The sequence below is a fragment of the Eucyclogobius newberryi genome, unplaced genomic scaffold, assembly GCF_026437365.1.
Source record: "Eucyclogobius newberryi isolate DKJ021-1_F unplaced genomic scaffold, fEucNew1.0.hap1 SCAF_6, whole genome shotgun sequence".
Classification (NCBI taxonomy): domain Eukaryota; kingdom Metazoa; phylum Chordata; class Actinopteri; order Gobiiformes; family Gobiidae; genus Eucyclogobius; species Eucyclogobius newberryi.
Window position 1 is genome coordinate 9,154,618 of NW_027316278.1, and position 26,890 is coordinate 9,181,507.

The window sequence follows — 26,890 nt, forward strand, 5'->3', positions numbered from 1 at the left end:
TCACAGAGTCACAGTCACAGAGTCACAGTCACAGCCACAGAGTCACAGCCACAGAGTCACAGCCACAGAGTCACAGTCACAGAGTCACAGTCACAGAGTCACAGTCACAGAGTCACAGTCACAGTCACAGAGTCACAGCCACAGAGTCACAGTCACAGAGTCACAGTCACAGAGTCACAGTCACAGCCACAGAGTCACAGTCACAGAGTCACAGTCACAGCCACAGAGTCACAGTCACAGAGTCACAGTCACAGAGTCACAGTCACAGAGTCACAGCCACAGAGTCACAGCCACAGAGTCACAGTCACAGAGTCACAGTCACAGAGTCACAGTCACAGCCACAGAGTCACAGCCACAGAGTCACAGTCACAGCCACAGAGTCACAGCCACAGAGTCACAGCCACAGAGTCACAGCCACAGAGTCAAAGTCACAGAGTCACAGCCACAGCCACAGAGTCACAGAGTCACAGTCATAGCCACAGAGTCACAGTCACAGAGCCACAGTCACAGCCACAGAGTCACAGTCACAGCCACAGTCACAGCCACAGAGTCACAGTCACAGAGTCACAGAGTCACAGTCACCGTCACAGAGTCACAGTCACAGAGTCACAGTCACAGAGTCACAGAGTCACAGTCACAGAGTCACAGTCACAGAGTCACAGTCACAGAGTCACAGCCACAGAGTCACAGTCACAGTAACAGTCACAGTAGCAGTAACAGCCACAGCCACAGAGTCACAGCCACAGAGTCACAGCCACAGAATCACAGCCACAGAGTCACAGCCACAGAGTCAGAGTCACAGCCACAGAGTCACAGCCACAGCCACAGAGTCACAATCACAGAGTCACAGTCATAGCCACAGAGTCACACAGTCACAGCCACAGAGTCACAGCCACAGAGTCAGAGTCACACAGCCACAGTCACAGCCACAGTCACATCCACAGAGTCACAATCACAGAGTCACAGCCACAGAGTCACAGTCATAGCCACAGAGTCACAGTCATAGCCACAGAGTCACAGTCACAGCCACAGAGTCACAGTCACAGCCACAGAGTCACAGTCATAGCCACAGAGCCACAGCCACAGTCACAGTATCATCTCAGACCAGGACCATCAGATTGAAAATGACATTTGGATGGGAGTCAAAACGTTGCGTAAAAAGTAATGACATTTCTTCAGTTGAATCTCAATAAAGGCGTTTAGAAGCATTAGAAGCTCGTTATAGCTATGACTATGTATTTAACATGTATTTAATTATAGTTTCACATTCTTAACGACGCACATTAGCTTCAGCGTGAGTGCAATTGTGGGACATGTTGGCCTTTGGTGCTTATTGAGTCTGTTCATTGATTTCTTGCAACTTCTGTGTTAAGGCTAAAAAGAAATTGTGAAACTAATTTTTATGGATCGACATTCAATCAGAGCACAAAAGCAAAAACAATCACGCCAAACGTGTCATTATGTCGACTTTGATCTTCCAAAGTTGTGCTTGTAAAAAGTATTGAAGTATTGTACTCGCTGATATCAACAAAGCTATACAACAACTTTGAAATATTTGACAAACGTGTACTTATACAAGCTTGGAGAGCAATTAAACGGGTCGAACAATCAAGAAATATTTTACACTTGTGGCTTTTGTGTGTAAAATAATACTGCTCTATATAAAGAAAGAAACTGACGAAATCTGTTTTGTTCAAATCCATTTTCATTTTGGTTTTCCAAAGTTGTTTTCCAAGTTACTCTAAAAATATATTCCAATAATATGATGGAATTATCTGATTTTACTGGCCATATGAATGTACCACTGTCTAAGACGTAAAAAAGGAAATAAAGAAAGAGTGAAGGGTAAAATAGTTATGGCAATATGTAAAGCATGAATACATTGACCTATAATATTTTATGCCCAATATATAGTTCTAATCTACAGCACACGTGGATCATTATGTTATATTTTGGACATGATAAATTGCAATATTGATCTAAAACAAGTAACTTCCGGATTGAAAACAGCTTGTGTTGATTTGTTTCAGCCGCTTTACGAGCTGCAGTTTACCATCTTTTCTTCATTTGTGCGAAAATGACTACACAACGCTGCACTTCTTCTTCTTCTTCTTCTTCTTCTTCTTCTTCTTCTTCTTCTTCTTCTTCTTCTTCTTCTTCTTCTTCTTCTTCTTCTTCTTCTTCTTCTTCTTCTTCTTCTTCTTCTTCTTCTTCTTCTTCTTCTTCTTCTTCTGTGGCGGTTGGTATCCGTGTGCTACATTACCGCCACCTACTGTAGTTGTACGTCTTAAGACTTTAGAATTTATTCTTCAGACTTTACTCTTCTCCTAGTACATATTTTAGTCATATGTACTTTACTTTAAGTCCCTATGACAAGTCGGACGACTCATTGAACTAAAATACACTTTTAATTTTGGTTAATTTAAAAAAAAAATGTTATCCCAGAACAGCTATTTTGTTAGGTTTATAATTTCACTTCCTGTTTGAAATCAATGACATCACACTAGGAATTTACCCAGCAAACACAGGGCAAAAACTCATTTAATGACACTTTTGTATATATTTGACAAATGAAGCCTGCATAAGTTCACCTGGAAGACCCAACTCCATCTGCGTCAGCTGCCATGCCAGGGCCATTGGCTTGGGTGCCCTGGCTCCGCCTGTCCACCTGTCCGTCTGTCCGCCTGTCCGCCTGTCCGCCTGTCCGTCTGTCCGCCTGTCCGCCTGTCCGCCTGTCCGCCTGTCCGCCTGTCCGTCTGTCCGCCTGTCCGCCTGTCCGCCTGTCCGCCTGTCCGCCTGTCCGTCTGTCCGCCTGTCCGCCTGTCCGCCTGTCCGCCTGTCCGCCTGTCCGCCTGTCCGTCTGTCCGCCTGTCCGCCTGTCCGTCTGTCCGCCTGTCCGCCTGTCCGCCTGTCCGCCTGTCCGTCTGTCCGCCTGTCCGCCTGTCCGCCTGTCCGCCTGTCCGCCTGTCCGCCTGTCCGCCTGTCCGTCTGTCCGTCTGTCCGCCTGTCCGCCTGTCCGCCTGTCCGTCTGTCCGCCTGTCTGCCTGTCCACCTGTCCGTCTGTCCGCCTGTCCATCTGTCCGCCTGTCCGTCTGTCCGCCTGTCCACCTGTCCGTCTGTCCGCCTGTCCATCTGTCCGCCTGTCCACCTGTCCACCTGTCCACCTGTCCACCTGTCCGCCTGTCCGTCTGTCCGTCTGTGAGAGTCAGATCCCTCCTTCGCGCGGAACTCCTCCTGGTTTCTACTTTTTCCCAAGGAGGTTTTTCTAGTTTTTCCTGGTCGAAAAGGAGGGTCTAAGGACAGGGGACCCCCGGGACATCGCCCCTCGCACCTGCTCCCCATCCTCAATCAACGCACCCAAATCACTCCTCCCCGAGGCACCGTGCACCTCCTCTGCACCTCCTCTGCACCTCCTCTCTACCTCCTCTGCCCCTCCTCTGCTCCCAATCAGCGCACAGCCGGTCGCTTCAGACCGTAATTCGACCCACCACCTCCCCTCCTCCTCCTCTGCATCCCTCACATCATCATCATCATCATCCTCTTCACCCTCTCACCACATCTACCACCACCAGTCTCCAGGCCCTGGGGGACACATCTAATACAATTAGATTATGGAGTGCCCATGATCGCAGTGTCTTCCGCCGGGTCTGAGCCCCAAATAACCCACGTAATGAAGCTTGCTAAACTGTCCTTTCTGTGTTTGTCTTTAGTCTCTCCAGCGTGAAATATATTTTGTATACAACAGTTATAAATACACAAAGTCATAATTAGAAAAGCGTAAAAATCTGTCATACGCACTTAAAGTATTTTTTACCATTTCTATTGAACATCCTTTACATCAATTACTACTTTTGACATAAATAGTTTTCAAAATCTGTCTGAAATAATCTAAAAGTGAATAATTAAATGTTTACTTTACACCTTTTACTTCAGCAGAAATTCCCATGTCATAGTTTTTACTTCGACTTGAGTAATTGCTCCGTTGCTACTCCTACTCAAAGTATATGGAAATATGTTTATTTACATTGCTTTGATAACCTTGAGCAGCTGACATCCATCATAACACACATGTGCTAATGAAGTATCAAATGTAATGAAGGCCCCTGAAGGAGGGGCCCCAGGAGCCCATCCATCACTGTCTGCTCTGCACCTCTCCAAGCAGAACCTGCTCCTGTCCACAGCACGTCTCCTGCTCATTCATCTACTCACGTTCAAATGTGACTCCTCCCACTATCTCCTTATGCATTCACTCACATTCACATGTGACTCCTCCCACTATCTCCTCATATGCATTCACTCACATTCACAGGTGACTCCTCCCACTATCTCCTTATGCATTCACTCACATTCACAGGTGACTCCTCCCACTATCTCCTTATGCATTCACTCACGTTCACATGTGACTCCTCCCACTATCTCCTTATACATTCACTCACGTTCACAGGTGACTCCTCCCACTATCTCCTCATATACATACATTTACTCACATTCACAGGTGACTCCTCCCACTATCTCCTCATATGCATTTATGCATATGCAGGTGGATGAAGTGTTTTTGCCTAAGGACACAATGATATATGGACCAGACAGAGCTGGATTTAAACCAACTAAAAGACGCTCTAACTGCACTGGTTTGGAGTTTAGAGAAACCTGCTTTAATCCTGTTTAGTCCTGCTAAGTCCTGCTGAGTCCTGCTGAGTCCTGCTGAGTCCTGGGTAAAGGCTGCTGCACACCTGTGGTTATCTGCGATGAAACAATGAAACATAGATCCAAAGATTAAAATGCAGACTGATCTGATACTTCCCCAAAGCTTTTCTTTATCTGAGGAGCTAAAGCCTGTTCCAGTCATTCTCCTGCCTGTTTATGAACACACAGCTGTGATCGCACACTGTACTAAACTTAAGCGTATATTTCTTCCAACAATCCAAATGTTTAGAAGTGAAAGGGGAAAAATCAAAGCACAAAGTACAGATACCTGAAAACTCTACTTAAGTACATTAACGAAGCGCAACCTCTTCGCCACCTCTGTCTAAAAGGAGTACTGCAGTAGTAGTATTTCCCAGACAGGCAGATTACACCATAGGATTAACAGAGCAGTATGTTAGAGTCATCGGACATGGCTGCCTCTCGCGGGCTTCACTTCAATTCTGTGATGACAATAGGTCTCCAAAGAGCCCCCCAGAGCCCACTGAGGAGTGATGGGGCCAGTGGAGCGCACGGGAAAAACACGGGCAGATCCGTTATGCTCCAATGGTAGTAAAAAGGGTTTCATCCTCCACCAATAAGAAAGTCTTTATGTATGTGTAATGTACTGTATTTATTCATTTATTTATTTATTCATTTTTGAATGTATTTATTTATGTATGTATTTAATTGCTGTATTTATGTATGTAAGTATTTATTTATTTATTGTATTTAATTGTAATTATTCACTTTTAGTTATTTAGAGACTTAGTTAGTTGGTAAATAGTGAGGTTGGTAGTTATGTAGTTATTTGAGTTATTTGAGAGTTCTTTAAATGGAGGATTAACCTATTGTTTATAGTTTAGACTGATGAAGAGAACAATAAAAAGAAAAAGGCACACTTCACACACAAAAACACCCCCGTATTCATCCAAATATCTCTAAGCTATAACACAAGTTTCTAAACGGTGCATTACAGACTTATCTTAAAATAACGACATTACAGAGCGCTTAAAGGTTGGGCTGCAATTTGTTGTAATTGCCAGATAAGGTTAATGTGTTTTTCTAACCCAGGCTGGATATGGAATGCTAATGCCACAGAAAGCATGTCTCCTGGACGTCTGAAGACTCCAATATGGACCACATTATATATCATATATATATCATATATATATATATATATATATATATATATATCAGAAGAAGAAGTAGTACCATATTTTCTGGACTATAAGTTGCACCAGCCAAAAAATGCATAATAGAGAAGAGTCCGGAGTAGTATGTGTTGTTTTTCTATCAACTCGATGAAATAAGTATTGTTTTAGTGTCGATAAGTATAGTGATAATGGAGTTTGTTTCTCACACTTTTTGCAGTCTCAAATCTCCATTAAAACAAGTTCTTGTTTCATAAGTTTTGGACCATTGCTCACGAATCTCAATATCCTGAACGTAATATCTGATTCTTCTTCATATGTTTTTTTTATTTTATGACTTTGTCCTGAGTCTCGCTGCCTCAGACTCCTCATTTCACTGTGAAATGAGTCGCATCACGATCAATGTGTCCTGAACTCCAAAAACACAAACAGCTGCATCTGCTCCAGGCTGTAATTCTGCTTCTGCTGCTGCTGCTGCTGCTGCTGCTGCTGCTGCTGCTGCTGCTGCTTCTGCTGCTGCTGCTGCTGCTTCTGCTGCTGCTGCTGCTGCTGCTGCTGCTGCTGCTGCTGCTGCTCCTGCTCCTGCTCCTGCTCCTGCTGCTGCTGCTGCTGCTGCTGCTGCTGCTGCTCCTGCTCCTGCTCCTGCTCCTGCTCCTGCTGCTGCTGCTGCTGCTGCTCCTGCTCCTGCTCCTGCTGCTGCTGCTGCTGCTGCTGCTGCTTCTTCTGCTGCTGCTGCTGCTGCTGCTGCTGCTGCTGCTGCTGCTTCTTCTGCTGCTGCTGCTGCTGCTGCTATGGACGATTCTGGTGATCCACAAGTCTGACAAGTCTGCAGCAACAGTTTAATATTCCGTAAGGCACAAAGACTTCAACGCTCGATGGAAAGGAGCGAGGGAGCAGAGGTGAGAGAGAAAGAAGAGATAGAGGAGAGTCGACTGAGCAGGAGAAGAAGAGAAGCATCGTCGGTAATGAGCCTGAACGGGTTTGGAAAATGAGCTAATTGCGACGCTTCTGACGAGCCTTGTCATCACAATTTGAGATTTACTGTACGTTTTTAATATTTGAGAGTCCCATATTTAGACAGGGTAATTTGTTGTTTGCATAAATCAATTACATTTGCTAAATAACTGCAGCCTAATTGCGACTTTTCAAATTGCAACTTCGATTCAACTGAGATATATCTTCCCACCACAGACTTTATGATACCTACCTGCCTTATTATCCTTAATAAAGCATGAACAAACGCGTACTAATAATAAACATATACTTTATTCAGGATGATTCAAGTTTAGTTACTACTTAATTATGGGATTAGGACTTAGGAGATGAATTGAGTTGTGATCATGTTACATATTTATAGTCTTGGCTCGTCCTTTATTATAAAGTCATACCCCGATCAAGGACTGGACTGACGATGTAACAGACAAATGGGGAAAATGACATTCAGACTTAATGGCACTTTTATTTTTGATCTGATCGTGCCATTTGATTGTCTAGCTTGCATTTTTATATCAAATTTTGCTCTTTCGGTCGTGTTTTGAGTTGTTATGTTTGATCTTTTAAAAGGATGGAAAGGAGGGAGAGAGCGAGGGCTGAGGGAAGGACGTTAGTGCTGTCCGAATGTCCAGCAGGTGATAAAGTGGTGCACTCTAAAAAACAAAGCACATCGACCCGTGAATATGTAGAAACCAGAGCATAACACCTGAGCCAAAGGGGATCTGTGAGTGAGCCAGGAGGAGAGGGAAAGAGAGGGAGAGAGGAGGAGGAGGAGGAGGAGGAGAGCGTGGAGAAAGAGATGGAAGACGAGCGAGGGAGAAGATATAGAGGAGTGAGGCAGGAGTGGCAACTGGGGAAAAGAGAAGGACGGACAGAGAAACGAGGATGAGAGTAAAAGACGGAAAGAAGCGAGTAAGGAGAGAGGGTGAGATGGCACCTGAGGATGGAAGAGGGAGAAAAAGAGAAAGAGAGAGCGACAAGAGAGAGGGAGAGAGGAGGGGGGGAGGAGGAGGAGGAGGAGAGAGTTGAGAGTGGAGTAAGAGATGGAAGACGAGCGAGAGAGAAGATATAGAGGAGTGAGGCAGGAGTGGCGACTGGGGAAAAGAAAAGGACGGACAGAGAAACGAGGATGGAAAAGCCACGAGAGAGGAGAGCGGGTGAGATGGCTCCTGAAAGAGAGAGCGACAAGAGGGAGGGAAGAGAAGAGGTTAGTGAGAGAAACAGAGATAAAAGAAAGGAGTAGAGATATGCAAGGGAAAAGGAGAGAGAGAGAGAAAAGAGAGGGGTAAATGACAAGCAAGAGAGGTGAGAGAGAGATTCTGTGAGAAAGAAAGAGAGAACGGGTGAAAGAAAGAGAGAACGGGTGAAAGAAAGAGAGAATGGGTGAAAGAGGAGAGCAGGATGAGATAGAGAAGGGCGATGCAGACGGGCGAGCGGAGGAATAAATGTAGCGAAAAGAGAGAGGGAAGAAATAAGGTGAGAGAGAGAGAGAGGGAGGAGAGTTGGTGGAAAAGGGGAGATGTTCGAGAGAGAGAAAAGAGGAATGAGCGAGGAATGAGCGAGGGAAGAGGGGAAGCAAGGATGTGATCGCGGAGGGTTGTGAGAAAGAAAGAGAGAACGGGTGAAAGAGGAGAGCAGGACGAGGTGGAGAAGGACGATGCAGACGGGCAAGCAGAGGAATAAATGTAGCGACAAGAGAGAGGGAAGAGATAAGGTGAGAGAGAGAGAGAGAGAGAGAGAGAGAGAGAGAGAGAAAAGAGAGGAGGAGAAACATGCAGGAGACAAAGAGATGGAAGAGGAAAGAGAGAGGGTGGCAGAAGGATGTGGAGAGAGAGAGAAAAAGGGAGGAGAGGAGAGTTGGTAGAGATGGGGAGATGTTCGAGAGAGAGATTCTGTGAGAAAAGAGGAATGAGCGAGGGAAGAGGGGAAGCAAGGATGCGATCGCAGAGAGAGAAATGACAAGCAGGAGAAGGGAGAGAGAAGGGGTGAAAGAGGAGAGCAGGACGAGGTAGAGAAGGGCGATGCAGACGGGCGAGCGGAGGAATAAATGTAGCGTGAACGACGGAGCAGTGTGAGGGGTAAACACAGAAGTTTGAACAGAAGTGACAGAAGAGCAGTGCAGCGGGACAAGAGGAAGACTCCTGGAGTTACACACTGACCTGAGCCGGGACAACGCGCCAAGAACAATGATACAACTCCAACTTTTTGGGGCATTTTAACTTTATTGTATTTGTGAGTGAAGCGAGTGAGGGAGAAACTGCAGCGCCCAATGTTATGTGTTTAAATACAGTTATACATAAAGTTATAGACATTGAACCAGTAACTGTCATCAAGCAAATCACAGCGAATCAAACTTTTTTGAAATGTGTCGAAACTGAAACAAATGATCTGCTATTTTCAGCTCAAGCTCATTAGAGAACGGACAGTAACGACTCCAACATTTGTCTTGGTTTGGTTTATCACTCTGAATCAGAACGTTCGCCGACTCTGTGACATAATCCTTAAAATGATCTCTTTTATCGAAATTAAATTCAATATAAATGTTGTTTTGCTATTTTGTTGCTAAAATCTGAGCTTCTAGTCATGTTTTTTATCCTCAGTGTCTCCCTCCTCAGAGCTCAAAATGCTTGGTTCCACCTTTTGATGTCACTAACTGCTAATTCAGGAAGTGCTCCTCCATACGTTAAAGTCCATACACCAAAATCAATTGTAATCACTCAATATTCAAATGATCTACAAACACTAAGATGTGTCTCAACGTTTAACTTAGCGTCCAAGAGTGTTCCAGGGTAGAAAAAGCTTCAGTTGGATCATCTGGACACGTTCGACTTTCATCCAAGAGTCATTCTCAATCTGCAGATCTAGTCTGGGCGGAGCCTCGCTATAATAGCCTGGCCCTGTTTGTCTATTGGTTTACACTGTCTATGTTTCACCTGAATCTAATCCTCTTTGTTCCCCTAACAGCTCTGTAATGGGCCATAATAATCCTATTGTTAGCTGGCTGCAGCTCCCTCATCACTGATAAAGAGGGGTTTTCATCTTTTTTAAAGGACAAACCTTTTCACAGTTTTCTTAGTTGTTCTGTTTAGCCTTTAAATCAGATGTACTTTACACTTTGAAATATATCATGGTCTGCAGTAGTTTGCCTCCATTCTGTATTTCTTTGTGATGACAAAGTTAAATCTAAGTTAAAGAGTCTTAGTCTATAGATTTTAAACTGTAAACCATGAAATTCCAAGCTGCACAAAAGTAGTTCAAACGTTATGAATACTGCATCCCGATGTGACAATTCATTTAAAAACATTTCATGCACTGCTCTTGACAATTACAACATAAACTCCGTTCTGTTACCGTGACTGTGTTTACACCCTGTCTGTGCCATCTATAATAACACAAGTCCCAATCCCTCGTCCGCCCTGCGAATCTGTGCATTTAGCGTCACAGAAATAGCTTGACTTTGATCCAAATTAAAGGCACCGTCGTCAACGCTCTCGCCGCGCTTCCGACTCGTAGCACCAGATAAAGCACTTCTGCAACGCTCCACCAAAACAGCTTCTCCTTTTATCACATGACTTTCCCTGTGGGCCTTAATAATAGCTGCTTGTTTTCGCGGGCGGCTGATAAGGTCCCTGCCCTGGTGCATGCTGGGTAAAAAATAGAGCAGAGTTTGGAGTGGGATTGGAGCAGCGCTGGCTTCCTGAATGGAGAGGTGATACTCCATGTGCTATTTCAGAAGTCGCCGAGTATGTTTGAATACGGCGGACTTGCGTAACTCTTGTATAACTTTGGGCCATTAGATCAAACGCAGCGGGTTTCAAGCTGTGGTGTGGGGTCCGCTGGGGGTCCGCAGACTTCTTTTGGAATGTTTTGCAGGTCAGTAATCACCATTTAGCAATCACCATTCTGGGGTCCGCATAAAACACCACATGAGCCACGTTTCCTGTACTTTAGTGTTTAAGTTGAGTGGTACTAGCTTATACATACACTAGCTTAAAGTGCCTATGACGAGTTTTGACGATTTTTACTTTATTTCATGTATTTATACCTGTTGCACATATAAATCATAGTTTTACACCAATCGAGCAGGTATTTGTGGAGAAAAATCTGTAGGAAAATGACAGGAAGTGACATCACAATAGGTTATGCGTCGACAGAAACAACTTTTTTGACTCTCTAAACATTAATTTAACAAAATAAAGTCGCTCTCATATATTTTTATTTGTCAAATTAAAACAATTGTGACATTACATGAGTTTTTGCCCGGTAAATTCCTACTGTGATGTCATCAATTACAAACAGGAAGTGGAATTATAAAGCAAAAAAAAACATGCCATTCTGTGATAACATTTTTATATATTTTTTTGCAACGTTATGAATATATTTATCTTAACTGCATTTAAGTTGAATGAGTCGTCCGACCTGTAGAGGGCACTTTAAACACTACACAATGTATAACGCATTTCATAAACATAACAATAACACACAGAAAAGTGGAATAAACGCAGATAAAGCTGATGATCAACCACAAGTTGTGTCGTGTTTACTCTAACTTTAACCACGTTTTAGAGCTGCTCTAAACTGGTCTTTATGTGAATCACTAAGAATTATTGTTAGAAACGACTAACGCCAAAGTTTAAATACAACAACCACACTTATAAACGCCTTGATAAAGCGTGAACAGAGGATTAGCGCTACTGAATTAACACCCCGACTTCCACTTTAAATAACCTCCATTTGAATAGTGGAAGGTGAAGCCGCTACAACACAAGCTAATCAGGATCGTGGAGTGACACACTCTGACTGACTGTTACATTAAAATCCACTGATGAGGCTTTTGATTGTGACTTTGAGCTGACATTTCACCAAAGTTAACTTCTCCTTTTGTCAATCTGTGTCGCGGTTCAGATGCAGATGCAGTGACAGAAGCGCGTAAAGTGTTATTCTCTTTATTGATCTATGTGATCTGCGGTTGATATGTGGGGAAACTACAGCTAAACCGTGACTAATAGCCTCGCGTGAAAGCGCCGCATAGCTACAGATGATTGAAAGGCCTGTAAACGTCATTAGACATAATTATACTCTCTATTCACAGCGGGAGCAAAGTACACGTACTCCTACTCCTGTTATGACTGCACATATATATTAGTCGTATGGGTTGTCGCGGGCATGTGAAGGTGAGGAGAGTTTAACAGGTAGGATTGATTATTTAAGAGATTTATGACATTTATGACATGACATTAACTCTGGTCACATACATCATAATTGTGTCCACGACAGGAAGCGTAAATGAACGGGCCACTGTAGGTTAAGAGTGCGCAGTTTGACACAGAAATACACTCAATGCCGCTGAAACGTTACTTTTAGGTTTGATTGGCGTGAAGTAGCTGTTGTAAATGTTTAGAGCCGAGACAAGTGCTTAGGGACCGTCATCAAATGTGCAGCCGGAGCCGAGACGAGTGCTTAGGGACCGTCATCAAATGTGCAGCCGGAGCCGAGACGAGTGCTTAGGGACCGGCATCAAATGTGCAGCCGGAGCCGAGACGAGTGCTTAGGGACCGGCATCAAAAGCAAAACCAAAAATGGAAACGTTTTATAGCTGGATTGGAACATCAAATGGAGCAATACAATTTGAATAACACAATAAATACAACATGATGGACACCACAGCAACCTTTATTTTTCCATATGAAGTTTTACTTGTGTTTTCTTTATGGAATATTATGTAATATAAAAATTAATCTATTAATAGCTTTTTAAATATTTGATGAAGGGTCACCAAATTCACAGCACTCAATAATGGTTGATATCTACTACAACCTTTATTTACCCATCAGAAGCATACTACATGTTTTTATGATGAAATTATATTTATATTTCATCCGCCTGTTCAATATATTTCATTTAAAAATCCGTAAAGCAAGTAATAAAATAACCGCGGCCTAATCAACAATAGAATAAAGACAGATGGATAGAGAGCAAGATTTCCTGTTTTATGTTTATATCACTTGAGTTTATTTCAGTTGGGTGAAACAAATAAGTATGTACATTTCTTTACATGAAACAAAATCAACCAAAAAGGTGTATTTAATGAACATGTGTTAGTTCAACATGTAAATAGATAAATAAATAGCTTGTAATTTAGGGCCGTACACTACACAATTAGATCCCCAACGTGTCAGAAATCTGAACCGATTCATTGGTTGTTTGTGATTGGCTCCACAAACCTGTCACATCAATCTTTAAGTCTTTAAGTCTTTTCAGCTCACAACAATCCCCCCTGCGGAGTCGAATTAAAGCGCCACTTTCTGAGGCTTGTCTGAAATTATACTGTGTTTATCGACAACGAAAGAGAGAAGACAATTAACTCTGTGCCGGGTTTTGTTTCACGTGCACAGGCTCCGCAATGACGGAAACACGAGCCATCAGCCGGGACGACAACTCCACAGTCCACACCGAAGGCTCCGTCGAGTGCTGTGCGATTGTGATGTCATGTGACCGCAAACGAGCGACACGGTGCTCCTCTGCGGCCGTTAAACCCGAGCCGCGCGGTCACGTTCGGCGCGGGCATGAAGTCGGAATGGATTGAGTTTAGCACTACATTACATGGGCCCGGAGCATGAAAACTATTCATTAGCCCAATATTACGGCACAAACCCACAGCCCTTAATCTCATCTGCTCAAATGAGATTCTCTGCTAGAGCGTTCAAAGCTGTAGCTCACCCATGACACACACACACACACATGCACGCACACACACACACATGCATGCACACACACACACGCACACACACACACACACACACGCACACAAAAGCCCACTAACTCTACCAAAAGGCTCTCAGTGAGAAATATAGGAGCAATAACCACAAAAGGCTAAATGCTAACAGTGTTCACATGCCTATGAATATTAATGGGCCCCGATAAAGTAACAACAAACAGCTCCCAGAGGGGTCAGAACAAGTAAATAAGTGCTATAGGCCAGTCTGGTGCGTTAGGGCTGTGTGTGGGGCGGGCAAACATGGGCTAATTAAAACGTGGAGCAGAGAAAGACCTCAAACGGCCTCCTTCTTTGGAAGCATAGGATTTCCAAAAAAACAACAACTACAGTAAAGTACATTTTTGGTTTGTCAGCACTTCAGATGCGCTTCAGTTGAGAATTTGTAATTACATGCTCCAAAATATCAAGGGCAATTATGCAAAACGGGTAAAGATCGCGTTACGTCTTGGTTTTTCTGCACTAGAACGTGGTACGATTACGCGATCGCCTTTGAAAACACGCGGTTAGCCTTTCAGTTAGCCTGTGCTACGGCGAAAAAATGAAATTTTTACATTATTTATACGTTACTCTTGAATAACACGTATAGACACAACATAGATGTATGCTTTTGCTTTTTTTCCTCAAATCCCTGAGCTAAAACGCACAACTCAATAAGTAAACACACATCATCAATAAGTAGAAAAAGGACACCAAAGTACGTAAACACCAGTATGGAGTGTTTTATTATGAGTCAAACCCTGTCGGAGTGAAATATAAAGCTGTGGCTGACGATTAGCTCATTATCATTGTGTGTTTTGTGGCGGTCCGACTGGTAAATGAATATAAATATAAATAAACAAATATTGTGTACTATGTTTACGGTATTGCCTTTCCACATGACTTCAGATTTATGTATTTGGGCCTCAAAATCCATGCCATGGACACAATCTACAGATAGATGTTTCCGGTCGTACGGGGAATATGGGCTAGCGCTACGGCCACGCCCTGTTTGGGTGAAAACAAAGAGTGTTGACAGATGGGCGGAGCTACAAATGGTTAAAATGTGCTCCAAAATACAACGCAATATTGATACTGGCGACACAGCAGCCTGGTCTGGTCCTCTAAAGATGCTCTTATCAATACTTTTATGGTACTGAAGAAAACTATAAAGACAATGAACAGCGTGATTTTTTTAATTTATTTATTTTTGACGTCTTGTGCTATTATTATCCATTTTGTTCTCTCTATATATAATTTAAAAATAAATAAATAAATTGAATAAATAAAATGAATAAAATAAAAACATTGCAACAAAAACATATCCAGGAATAAAAAATTAAAACAAGCTAAATAATTAAAGCTAATTCAAGCATTATTGTCATGATCTTTCAGTTACATGACATTATATTTGTTTGTTCGTTTTTCTTCCTCTCTTCTTCGTCCCTACTACCATTCCCTTCACAGTTTGCTTTAGTGCACACAGTATACCACATATTGCACATACACATTAATTGTCATAACATAAAGACACATATTTAGCGTCAACATTCCAGTTGCGTGTGTGCCGTGTGTGTCAATCGCTGCAGTGGTAATCCGTATTTGCCGTCCTCTCGTGTTAGTGAGGTGTTGAGCCGGCCCACTGCAGTTCAAGTTCACAGTTGATTCCACATGTTTTATTTATAACAATGCACTTTATTAGCATCTATGCAAAGCCACGATCATCGCTGCACATTCTGGCCACATTCAGGCTTAGTTACTCACTGCCCTGCGACTGCCGGAGCCTGGAGCGCCTGGACTCAAGCCAAACGCACACGGTTAAGCATAAACTGTGACCCACTGCTATCCATATCAGAACACTTACACTCTCAATATTTGTATTTGTTTGTTAATGTGCCAGTTTGGTTGTTTGCTACTCCAGCTTTGTTTATCTGGTTGCTACATCTAAACATGAGGCCGAAAGGCTTGTCACAATTGCATTTTGATGATAAAGAATACTCGATACCGATTTGGAAACCACTGATTTGGAAATGTAGTTTTTTTTATAGATAATAGTCTTTGTTTACATAAATTAATAGTATTTAATCTATGTTACCGTGTGGTCTTATATCAAAATTGTTCTAAAACTGTTCAGGAAAGGTCAAATTTGTCCTGTTAGTGATGTTTTTTGTTGAATCTGTACTTGATTAGCATCTGACTTTAAATACTTTTGAAAACCCTATCATCCGTGTCTCGCTGGTGTGTGTCGAGTCGATCTAAACATGTCGCAGGTTTGTTTTTACCATCGACTTGAGCAGCCCCAGCGTAAAAAAACTATAATCAATCATGTCGAGGTACGTATCGCCATTTTCACGTTCCACATACTGCAGTAGCATAAAGTGATCAATAAAATCGGCCCTGAAATTAGGCGTCCTGTTGTGATTCAGCCGTGCTAGCCTAACGCAGAAACATAATTGGATTATCGATGCGCTCTAACCAAACATAGGTCTACATTTAACCTCTTATTACGGAGGGATTATAATGTGATCGGGGAATTTACCTGTCTAATTACTTTATCTTATAACACCATCTGTAATATAACATGACAGAACTAAAGAATCATAATGTCATGTGGACATTTGGAGCATCATTTGATTGGAAAATGTCAAATTGGATGAGCTTTTATAGAAAATACAAGACACAAACGTTGCTGTATGACGTTAAACTACTAAGTACAGTGCGTAGTAAAGTTATACAACTGCCAAATATTGATCTGGCAAAGATAAACGCAAGTATATCTTTTCGATTAGCTACAGCAGAACAACTCGACAGGATTCAGGAAAAACTTCTCGTTCATTTATTTTACTTTTACGCAGGAACGAAGGATTACAATACAATAATCAGGCCTGACTCAGTTCTGCAGCAAAGGACATAAAACGACGACATTCAGAACAAACCATATTCAGAACGTAAACATGCACTTAAAATGTACTGGGTTTCAGATGCCTGTGTGAGCCACGAGACACCTGCAGCACGTTCTGTCACCAGTCTGGAAGGTTCAGGTCATAAAGTCGTAGAAACTCGGAGACGCAGCTGATATAAAATTCTGTCACATCGCCGGTGAAACTCTTCTATTTCACAGACCTTTGGCAGAAATCCCCGCGTCGCAGTGCTAAAGCCGCCCGTCCTCTCACGGAGGCGACGCAAGGTTCATGTTTATAAATGGCCCCTCAAAATGCCTCTCTTGTACCATTACAGGATTCTTCTTTTCTCCCACTGATCTGCCTCTATTTGCAGTCTAGAATAATATATGATCTACCTCAAACTCAAACTGTTATTTTCTTTTACATAAATAACCCCTGCCCTCCTATGATATACCACAAGGGTTTGTCAGCTCAAGACAGGAGCACAAGCACCGAAATAGATGTGTTGAAAAAGTCAAAAAGTGCAATTCATGACCAACTTTTACCAACTAATGTTAATAATCGATAAATGTATAAAGAATATGAAAAACAGTTGTATATCTTACTCTGTGTAAGCCCTGCCCACCCTGCTCTTTGGTTCTAACCACCTACTACAGCACAAGCCTGGAGTGATCAGAACACTACAACACAGTGCCCAGGAGGTGCCCACCAGCTCAGAGGGCAAGAGGTGCCCACCTGCTCAGAGGGCAAGAGGTGCCAATTAGCTCAGAGAGCAAGAGGTGCCCACCTGCTCAGAGGGCAAGAGGTGCCCACCTGCTCAGAGGGCAAGAGGTGCCCACCAGCTCAGAGGGCAAGAGGTGCCAACTAGCTCAGAGAGCAAGAGGTGCCCACCTGCTCAGAGGGCAAGAGGTGCCCACCAGCTCAGAGGGCAAGAGGTGCCCACCTGCTCAGAGGGCAAGAGGTGCCCACCAGCTCAAAGGGCAAGAGGTGCCCACCAGCTCAGAGGGCAAGAGGTGCCCACATGCTCAGAGGGCAAGAGGTGCCCACCAGCTCAGAGGGCAAGAGGTGCCCACCTGCTCAGAGGGCAAGAGGTGCCAACTAGCTCAGAGAGCAAGAGGTGCCCACCTGCTCAGAGGGCAAGAGGTACCCACCTGCTCAGAGGGCAAGAGGTGCCCACCTGCTCAGAGGGCAAGAGGTGCCCACCAGCTCAGAGGGCAAGAGGTGCCCACCAGCTCAGAGGGCCAGAGGTGCCCACCAGCTCAGAGGGCAAGAGGTGCCAACTAGCTCAGAGAGCAAGAGGTGCCCACCTGCTCAGAGGGCAAGAGGTGCCCACCTGCTCAGAGGGCAAGAGGTGCCCACCAGCTCAGAGGGCAAGAGGTGCCAACTAGCTCAGAGAGCAAGAGGTGCCCACCTGCTCAGAGGGCAAGAGGTGCCCACCAGCTCAGAGGGCAAGAGGTGCCCACCTGCTCAGAGGGCAAGAGGTGCCCACCAGCTCAAAGGGCAAGAGGTGCCCACCAGCTCAGAGGGCAAGAGGTGCCCACATGCTCAGAGGGCAAGAGGTGCCCACCAGCTCAGAGGGCAAGAGGTGCCCACCTGCTCAGAGGGCAAGAGGTGCCAACTAGCTCAGAGAGCAAGAGGTGCCCACCTGCTCAGAGGGCAAGAGGTACCCACCTGCTCAGAGGGCAAGAGGTGCCCACCTGCTCAGAGGGCAAGAGGTGCCCACCAGCTCAGAGGGCAAGAGGTGCCCACCAGCTCAGAGGGCCAGAGGTGCCCACCAGCTCAGAGGGCAAGAGGTGCCCACCAGCTCAGAGGGCAAGAGGTGCCCACCAGCTCAGAGGGCAAGAGGTGCCCACCAGCTCAGAGGGCAAGAGGTGCCCACCAGCTCAGAGGGCAAGAGGAAAGAGGAAAAACATGTCCGGAATGCTCTCTCAGCCTGTAGATACCCGGATTGGGCTCTCAACAGAGTGAAGAGAACCAAAAAGCAGGACAAAAGGGGCAAAGGGGAAACAGAACAGAGAAGGAAAGGTGTTCCCTGTCTCGGGACTGTCTGAAAAACTGTAAAGATTTTTTAGGCAACATGATATTCCTGTCTATTTTAAACCAGTCAAAAACTGGTTCATCCTAAGGACAAGAAGCCGACACAAAAACTGAGCAGTGAAGTGTATTCTATCCAAGTGAAGAAAAGTCTGAAGAGCGATACATAGGAGAGACTAAACAGCCTCTGCAAAAGAGGCTTTATCAGCACAGAAGACACTGGAGATCAGGACCACAGAGTGCCGTGCATCTGCATCTTAAAGCCACAAACCACTTTATTGAAGACAGTGAGGGGAAGATTCTGAGCAGGAGAAGATATGCTTTGAAAGAGGAGTAAAGGAGGTAATCTCTGTTTAAAAAACGTTGTTTCTTTAAACCGAAATGGAGGTTTAAGATTCATATATATTTATACTTATATATTTATATAGTGTCTTGAAACCCTAGAGCGGTAGATGCCCGGGGCATTCTGATGCTGATCAGGCACTCAGTGAGGAGAGAGCCAAAGTCAGTTTAAAATAGGATGTAGATAGTCTCAAGTGAAACCAAAAAGTCCCTTTATCAGGAGGTCCCGCCCGGTGGGCAGGTCTTACTCAGAGTAGGATATAAACCTGAGTTCCCAGACTCGATTCGCAGTTTGAGAATGACTCTTGGATGAGAGTCAAAACATTTAGTATTTAAAAAAAAAAACAGATTCCAGACAATACAACAAAATTCTACAATGGAACACAATTTCTTTTATTATTATTTTTTTTGCAATACTTTTTTGGGGGTGAAACAAAATGTACTTATTTATGAGAGACAAGTTGGGTCATCTTTGTTATATGAACCACTCAAGGATGAATGAGGGATTACATACATATTTAGTTTTTAGAGATTAAATAATTATATACTAAGAATTAATCAGTATATTAGGCTTAATATCTCACTCACAGGGCCGTGTTAACACAAGGGTTTATTTGGGCTGCAGCTCTGGGGCCAACAGTGAGTCACGGAGCAGCAGAGCATCACATCATTCTTTTGTGTGACTTTCCCATAGGGCTCTATAACTACGCACTGTCTAGTTTTGTTGCTGTTTGAAATAAGGTACGGTTGTTTGTTTGTTTGTTTGTTTGTTTGTTTGCTTGCTTTGGTCAGTGTGCTCTCAACATAAGGCTTTTATGTGGACAACATCTGCACCTTAACATTTTTTATTATTTCATTTTCTCAACTTGCATCAAGATCAGCACTGAGGGTACTTAACTTCACAATCTAGTACTTAATAAGATTTTTGACAGATTGTGCTGCAGAATTTGTTCAGATCTAATTTCAAGCTGATTTATTAAATTTTTGAATCTAAAAAATGAGGTGGAAAATAAATTACATGTCTTTTGTAACTAATGCGTCAACAAAATTAAGCAAGAACTGTAAACCTTATATATCTAATTTCTATATAAAATATTACACAATGAAAAGCTGTAATACATTTTTGTCTTACTTTTATGTGACTAAACTACAGGAAAAGTTTCAAATTGATAGTAGAAATTTAAGATTGCAATGGTTCGACTTAAAACGCCTTCATTTAAACTGCGGTATATAGAATGTGCCGGTAACTATTCTGACCAGAAGACTTTATTTGACAGGGTATCGTAGCGTGTCAAAGAGAGAGAGATAAGAGACATTCGGCAAATGGTCGAAACCACTGCATGACCGGCGAGCACAGGATAAATAGAGTAGATTCAGTCTTTATCTTTAAGCAAAACGCTGCTCTCTTTCCATAAGAACACCGCTCATTTGTCCGTCATCCGTCAAACGCCCTCAGTCTCTACATTTTCCACATCTCCGTACAGTGAAATCCCGCTTTGCCTGTTACGTTACGCCATATTTCTAATGCCAGCGCTGACTTTGAAACCTGACAAACTGAAGTGCGTGTGGGAGGCCGAGGTAGCGCAGGTCCTCGCGGTAATAGATGTTTTCCACTGCTTCTGTCAGAGAGGTAAAAATAGCCTTGATTGTCCTACGCATCGCACTTGTTTTCTCTGCATGTATTTAGTCTGACGTATCTAGACCGTGCGACACTTATTTATTATGAATCTCGAGACAGAAGAGGACTCGGTTGAAGCCTAATAAAAAGAAAAATAAAGAGTTTTGCATTAATTAATCCACTAAAAGTTCAGTTAAGGTGTTTCAAAGGAAGTGTGATTTTATTTATTTTGTTTTAAACACTGTTGATGGCTTGAAAGGTTTAGTGGCGCATGTTGCTCACTTGTTGGAACTGTTTATGGTACTTAAAGGTTTACCATGCACTGTGTAACCTGATGGAGCACTGTGTAACCTCTCTGGTGGAGCATTGTGTAACTTCTCTGGTGGAGCACGGCGTAACCTCTCTGGTGGAGCGCTGTGTAACCTCTCTGGTGGAGCATTGTGTAACCTCTCTGGTGGAGCCCTGTGTAACCTCTCTGGTGGAGCATTGTGTAACTTCTCTGGTGGAGCGCTGTGTAACCTCTCTGGTGGAGCGCTGTGTAACCTCTCTGGTGGAGCGCTGTGTAACCTCTCTGGTGGAGCGCTGTGTAACCTCTCTGGTGGAGCACTGTGTAACCTCTCTGGTGGAGCCCTGTGTAACCTCTCTGGTGGAGCACTGTGTAACCTGATGGAGAACAGTGTAACCTCTCTGGTGGAGCACGGTGTAACCTCTCTGGTGGAGCACGGTGTAACCTCTCTGGTGGAGTGCTGTGTAACCTGGTGGAGCGCTGTGTAACCTCTCTGGTGGAGCACGGTGTAACCTCTCTGGTGGAGCGCTGTGTAACCTCTCTGGTGGAGCACTGTGTAACCTGATGGAGAACAGTGTAACCTCTCTGGTGGAGCACGGTGTAACCTCTCTGGTGGAGCACGGTGTAACCTCTCTGGTGGAGCACTGTGTAACCTCTCTGGTGGAGCACTGTGTAACCTGATGGAGAACAGTGTAACCTCTCTGGTGGAGCACGGTGTAACCTCTCTGGTGGAGCACGGTGTAACCTCTCTGGTGGAGTGCTGTGTAACCTCTCTGGTGGAGCGCTGTGTAACCTCTCTGATGGAGCGCTGTGTAACCTCTCTGGTGGAGCGCTGTGTAACACCCTCTCTGGTGGAGCGCTGTGTAACCTCTCTGGTGGAGCACTGTGTAACCTGATGGAGAACAGTGTAACCTCTCTGGTGGAGCACGGTGTAACCTCTCTGGTGGAGCACGGTGTAACCTCTCTGGTGGAGTGCTGTGTAACCTCTCTGGTGGAGTGCTGTGTAACCTCTCTGGTGGAGCACTGTGTAACCTGATGGAGAACAGTGTAACCTCTCTGGTGGAGCACGGTGTAACCTCTCTGGTGGAGTGCTGTGTAACCTCTCTGGTGGAGCGCTGTGTAACCTCTCTGGTGGAGCGCTGTGTAACCTCTCTGGTGGAGCACGGTGTAACCTCTCTGGTGGAGCGCTGTGTAACCTCTCTGGTGGAGCGCTGTGTAACCTCTCTGGTGGAGCGCTGTGTAACACCCTCTCTGGTGGAGCGCTGTGTAACCTCTCTGGTGGAGCACTGTGTAACCTCTCTGGTGGAGCGCTGTGTAACCTCTCTGGTGGAGCGCTGTGTAACCTCTCTGGTGGAGCACTGTGTAACCTGATGGAGAACAGTGTAACCTCTCTGGTGGAGCACGGTGTAACCTCTCTGGTGGAGCGCTGTGTAACCTCTCTGGTGGAGCGCTGTGTAACCTCTCTGGTGGAGCGCTGTGTAACACCCTCTCTGGTGGAGCGCTGTGTAACCTCTCTGGTGGAGCACTGTGTAACCTCTCTGGTGGAGCACTGTGTAACCTGATGGAGAACAGTGTAACCTCTCTGGTGGAGCACGGTGTAACCTGGTGGAGCGCTGTGTAACCTGGTGGAGCGCTGTGTAACCTCTCTGGTGGAGCGCTGTGTAACCTCTCTGGTGGAGCGCTGTGTAACCTCTCTGGTGGAGCACGGTGTAACCTGGTGGAGTACGGTGTAACCTGGTGGAGCACGGTGTACTACGGACAAAACACAAAATTCCTTAAACTCTCATTTTGTTTTTAATACATTTTTTGAAGCCCAAACCCCGACTGCAGTTTCCTCACAGGACACAACAATTTTCAAAATTGTTGAATCTACCAACAGAAAGTCAGAATATCAAACAATGAAACAGTCATTGGTCCATAAGAGAGAAGCAGATGAACCAACGTTCACGTTCATGACTGTCCCAGAGCGTCTCGTCCTTAGACCCTCATTCTGCAAAGAGAAACTACTAAAAACCCAGTGGGAAAAAGAAGAAACTTTGAAAGAGAATCACAGTGAAGAAGAGATCCAAGTCCAACAGACGGACTAAGAGAAACACTAAAGACAGAGGGACAGAGTGACCGAGGGACAGTGGGACAGAGGGACAGTGGGACAGAGGGGCAGAGGGACAGTGGGACAGAGGGACGGTGGGACAGAGGGACGGTGGGACAGAGGGGCAGAGGGACAGTGGGACAGAGGGACAGTGGGACAGAGGGACGGTGGGACAGAGGGACGGTGGGACAGAGGGGCAGAGGGACAGTGGGACAGAGGGACAGTGGAACAGAGGGACAGTGGGACAGAGGGACAGTGGAACAGAGGGACAGTGGGACAGAGGGACAGTGGAACAGAGGGACAGTGGGACAGAGGGACAGTGGAACAGAGGGACAGTGGGACAGAGGGACAGTAGAACAGAGTGACCGAGGGACAGTGGGACAGAGGGACGGTGGGACAGAGGGACGGTGGGGCAGAGGGACAGTGGGACAGAGGGACAGTGGGACAGAGGGACGGTGGGGCAGAGGGACAGAGGGACAGTGGAACAGAGGGACAGTGGGACAGAGGGACGGTGGGGCAGAGGGACAGTGGGACAGTAGTACAGAGGGACAGTGGGACAGAGGGACAGTGGGACAGTGGGACAGTGGGACAGAGGAACGGTGAGACAGTGGGACAGTGGGACAGTGGGACAGTGGGAAAGAGGGATAGTGGTAAAGAGGGACAGTGGGACAGAGGAACGGCGAGACGGTGGGACAGAGGGACAGTGGGGCAGAGGGACAGTGGTAAAGAGGGACAGTGGGACAGAGGGAAAGAGGTACAGAGGGACATTTCTCATCTCTTTGAGCACAAACCTCTGCACAAAGCTCTGAGTTTTGGACGCTTCTTTTTATAGCTCACAAATAACATGCGCTTTATAAACGAGACCTGAGATCTGTGGAGAGCCGCGCCCGCTCACAATGAGAAGCAAGTATTCTGAAGTAATATATGGACTTTTTTTCAATATAAAAACAGTAGATAATGTATACTATGGAACAATTTAGGAGACGGATTTAGGTGACGGATACAGACGGATACAGTGCACCTTTTGTTGTACAGTTATAAGATAAGATATTCCTTTATTGTCCCACATGGGGAAATTTCATTGGTGCAACGCAGGTAGATACAGAGGTAGATACAGAAGAACAGATCACTTATAGGAAGTCTGAAAAACACTTTCAGTAGAAGATCTCCTATAAATAAATAAAAACTCCCATAGACAAATAAATAAATAAATAAATACCATTGCATGTGATCCCGACAGTAATTGCACATGAATATGTGTCACGACAGCACATAGATTGCACATGAATTTCACAGTAATTGCACATGAATTCCAACAGCAATTGCACATACGACAGAATTGCACATGTGGAATTAAATAGAATAATGATTGATTACTCGAGCCCTTTGTGAGTTTGGAGGGACGGGGCACATTGTACATCTATCCTACTTCCTTAAGTCAAAAAAGTAGACACATTTTATAATTAAATCTGCTCCTCTCATCCGTCATTTCCAAACGTGGAGCTCGTCCAGCCTGAGTGAACCTGGCAGCTCCGTAACACAATGTCCAAACTCCCAAATCCTGTTAACCTTGGGAAAAGACGGATGTACCGAGGTCTGCGTGTCACCAAAATGTCCCCGTCAGAAACGCATTTGTCACAGACGCAACGCTAAGCCATGTTTTATCCCCTCTATAAGTGTAATGAGGTAAAAAAGTACTTTAAGTGACTTTGAGGAAACAACAAAAGGCCAAAATGTGCACGTTAGTATCATATATCAGCACAATACTAATACATTTCTATTATTTTGGGTAGAAACGTTACAGAATGGACAATATGCTTGACCATGAGTGTCGCCCCCTGCAGGACACTCACACAGCTTCAGTGACAGACTGATCCACCCTCGCTGTGTGAAGGAGAGGTTTCGCAGGTCTTTCCTTCCTGCTGCTGTCAGACTTTATAACAAACACTGTTAGTCCTGAACACTCGCAATACTGACCTAACCATGTGCAATTCTGTCATATGTGCAATTACTGTGAAATTCATGTGCAATCCATGTGCCGTCGTGACACATCCTAACCCATTATTCGTGCAATTACTGTCGTGATCACATGCAATGGTATTTATGTAGTTATTTATTTGTCTATGGGAGTTCTTATTTATTTATGGGAGATCTTCTACTGAAAGTGTTTTTCAGACTTCCTATAAGTGATCTGTTCTTCTGGATCTACCTCTGTATCTACCTGCGTTGCACCAATGAAATTTCCCCATGTGGGACAATAAAGGAATATCTTTTTTTATCTTATCTTATATAGATAGCGGCGCTAATATCAATACTGGCTTATATTTTATGAAGGAAAAAGGTCCCACTGGAGTTTATTTTCCAGGTTCACTTTGATCTCAAGAGTATTGTCGTATTTTCCGGAAGTGTTTTCTCATTTTTCAAACATTGTCCACTTCCCATTAAGGAGACCATCCCCTTTAAGGCTTTTTGTGCCCGGCCCCTGCTCCCACAGAGGGGCTTTGTGAGATCAGAGTGAGATTAGAGTTGGTTCACTTGAGTTGAGTGATCTCACTTTCACCCTGAGCTGCTTTATTGCACCATCAGCCTGTTATTTATAGTTCTGAGACTTGTTTGACTGTTGTGTATCCCTTTGAAGCAATGTCCTGGTGGAATATTAATGTCAATACATGAATTGGAGGAGTGCATAAAAAGGAAAAAAAAAAACAATACCCGAAAGTAAATTTTGCATAGGGGCCCCAAGCAATATCCACAGGTACCGCCAAACAAGTTTAAAACATGCATGAGAACCTGTCACAAGTAGGAATTTCACTATATCAAAATGTTCATATCAAAAACATCACGATTTAACAATTATTCACGATGATTGAGACTGTGACCAAAACAACAGGGAAATCTTTAATTGTCTTATGTTATGTTTCTGAAAGACAAAATAAAGTCAAATTTGACCAAAACAGCCGGATAGAATGAAGCTCTTTACATTTAGGTATATTTTTTGACAAGAGATTGAACTAAAAAAGACTTAATTTTGCCTTTAAAATACACACTATTATTTTTTTGGTTCTTACGATTATATTATGACCTGAATAATCACGATTATCGATAAAATCCCAATAATCGTGACAACCCAAGTGCATTTTAACAAGTGATATTTAACTTTTACTTTAGAGATGTTTTGCTCCGTGTCCTTAAATAACCGTCCCGCCCCGTCCCGCACCGTCCCGCACGCGCGCGCCGCCCTTACCTTGACCGCCTCGATGTGCGTGACCCCGTCGAACATCATGTCATTCACGGTCACGATCTGGTCGCCGACCCGGAGCCCCTCCCTCTCCGCGAAGGACCCGGGCTCCACCAGGGACACGTAGATCCCCACGCCGTGCTCCGCGCCTCCCCTGATGCTGAACCCCAAACCCTCCAGGCTGCGCGTGCGGGTCAGGGTCACTTTACGCACCTCTCCCAAAAACGGCCAGTCCAGGAACCCGCCGCCGCCGCCGCCGCTCTGCTCCTGGACGCACGTCACATACTTCTGCAGCGCCAGGTCGTCCCCCTCCCCGTAGCCGTCCGCCGTCCCGTTACTCGCGAGCAGCTCGGGCTTCAGGTAGAGCCCCTCGGACGTGTACTGGTCGAACAGGAGCTGGTCGGAGCGCGGGATGACGAGCCGCAGCATCGGGAGCAGCTGCCGCTTGGCGCCCGCGCCCAGGATGACTTTGAGCGTCTGCACCAGGTCGTACACGTTGCGCTTGGCGTGATACACATTGAGGCAGTGGATGAACTGCTCGCGCTCCACGTCGTCCAGGAGCACGTTGAGCGAGTTGTGGAGGCGCCGGACGTTCGCGGAGAGCGCGCGGCCGACGGAGCCGCATCCGGAGCCGTCGCCGCCGCCGCCGTGGCCGTCGCCGGAGCTGCTGAGGCAAGAAGTGTTGAGGGAAACTTGCTGCTCCAGATCCGCGCTCATGCCGCCAACGGTCAGGGCATTTCAAGAGTCAAGATGCGTCCCGACTTCAACAGGTGCGCGCCGGACGGCCCCGGGATGA

At 45.0% G+C, this 26,890-nt stretch overlaps 1 protein-coding gene across 1 annotated transcript in view; it reads right to left on the bottom strand.

The window, feature by feature from the left end:
* The window catches only part of LOC140346869 (whirlin-like), a 165,072-nt gene extending 138,182 nt beyond the window's left edge, over positions 1-26,890 (bottom strand). The window contains exon 1 of the mRNA XM_072433089.1: positions 26,101-26,890. Within this exon, the coding sequence (XP_072289190.1) occupies positions 26,101-26,811 (711 nt within the window). The 5' untranslated portion in view covers positions 26,812-26,890. The remainder of the gene's footprint in view (positions 1-26,100) is intronic.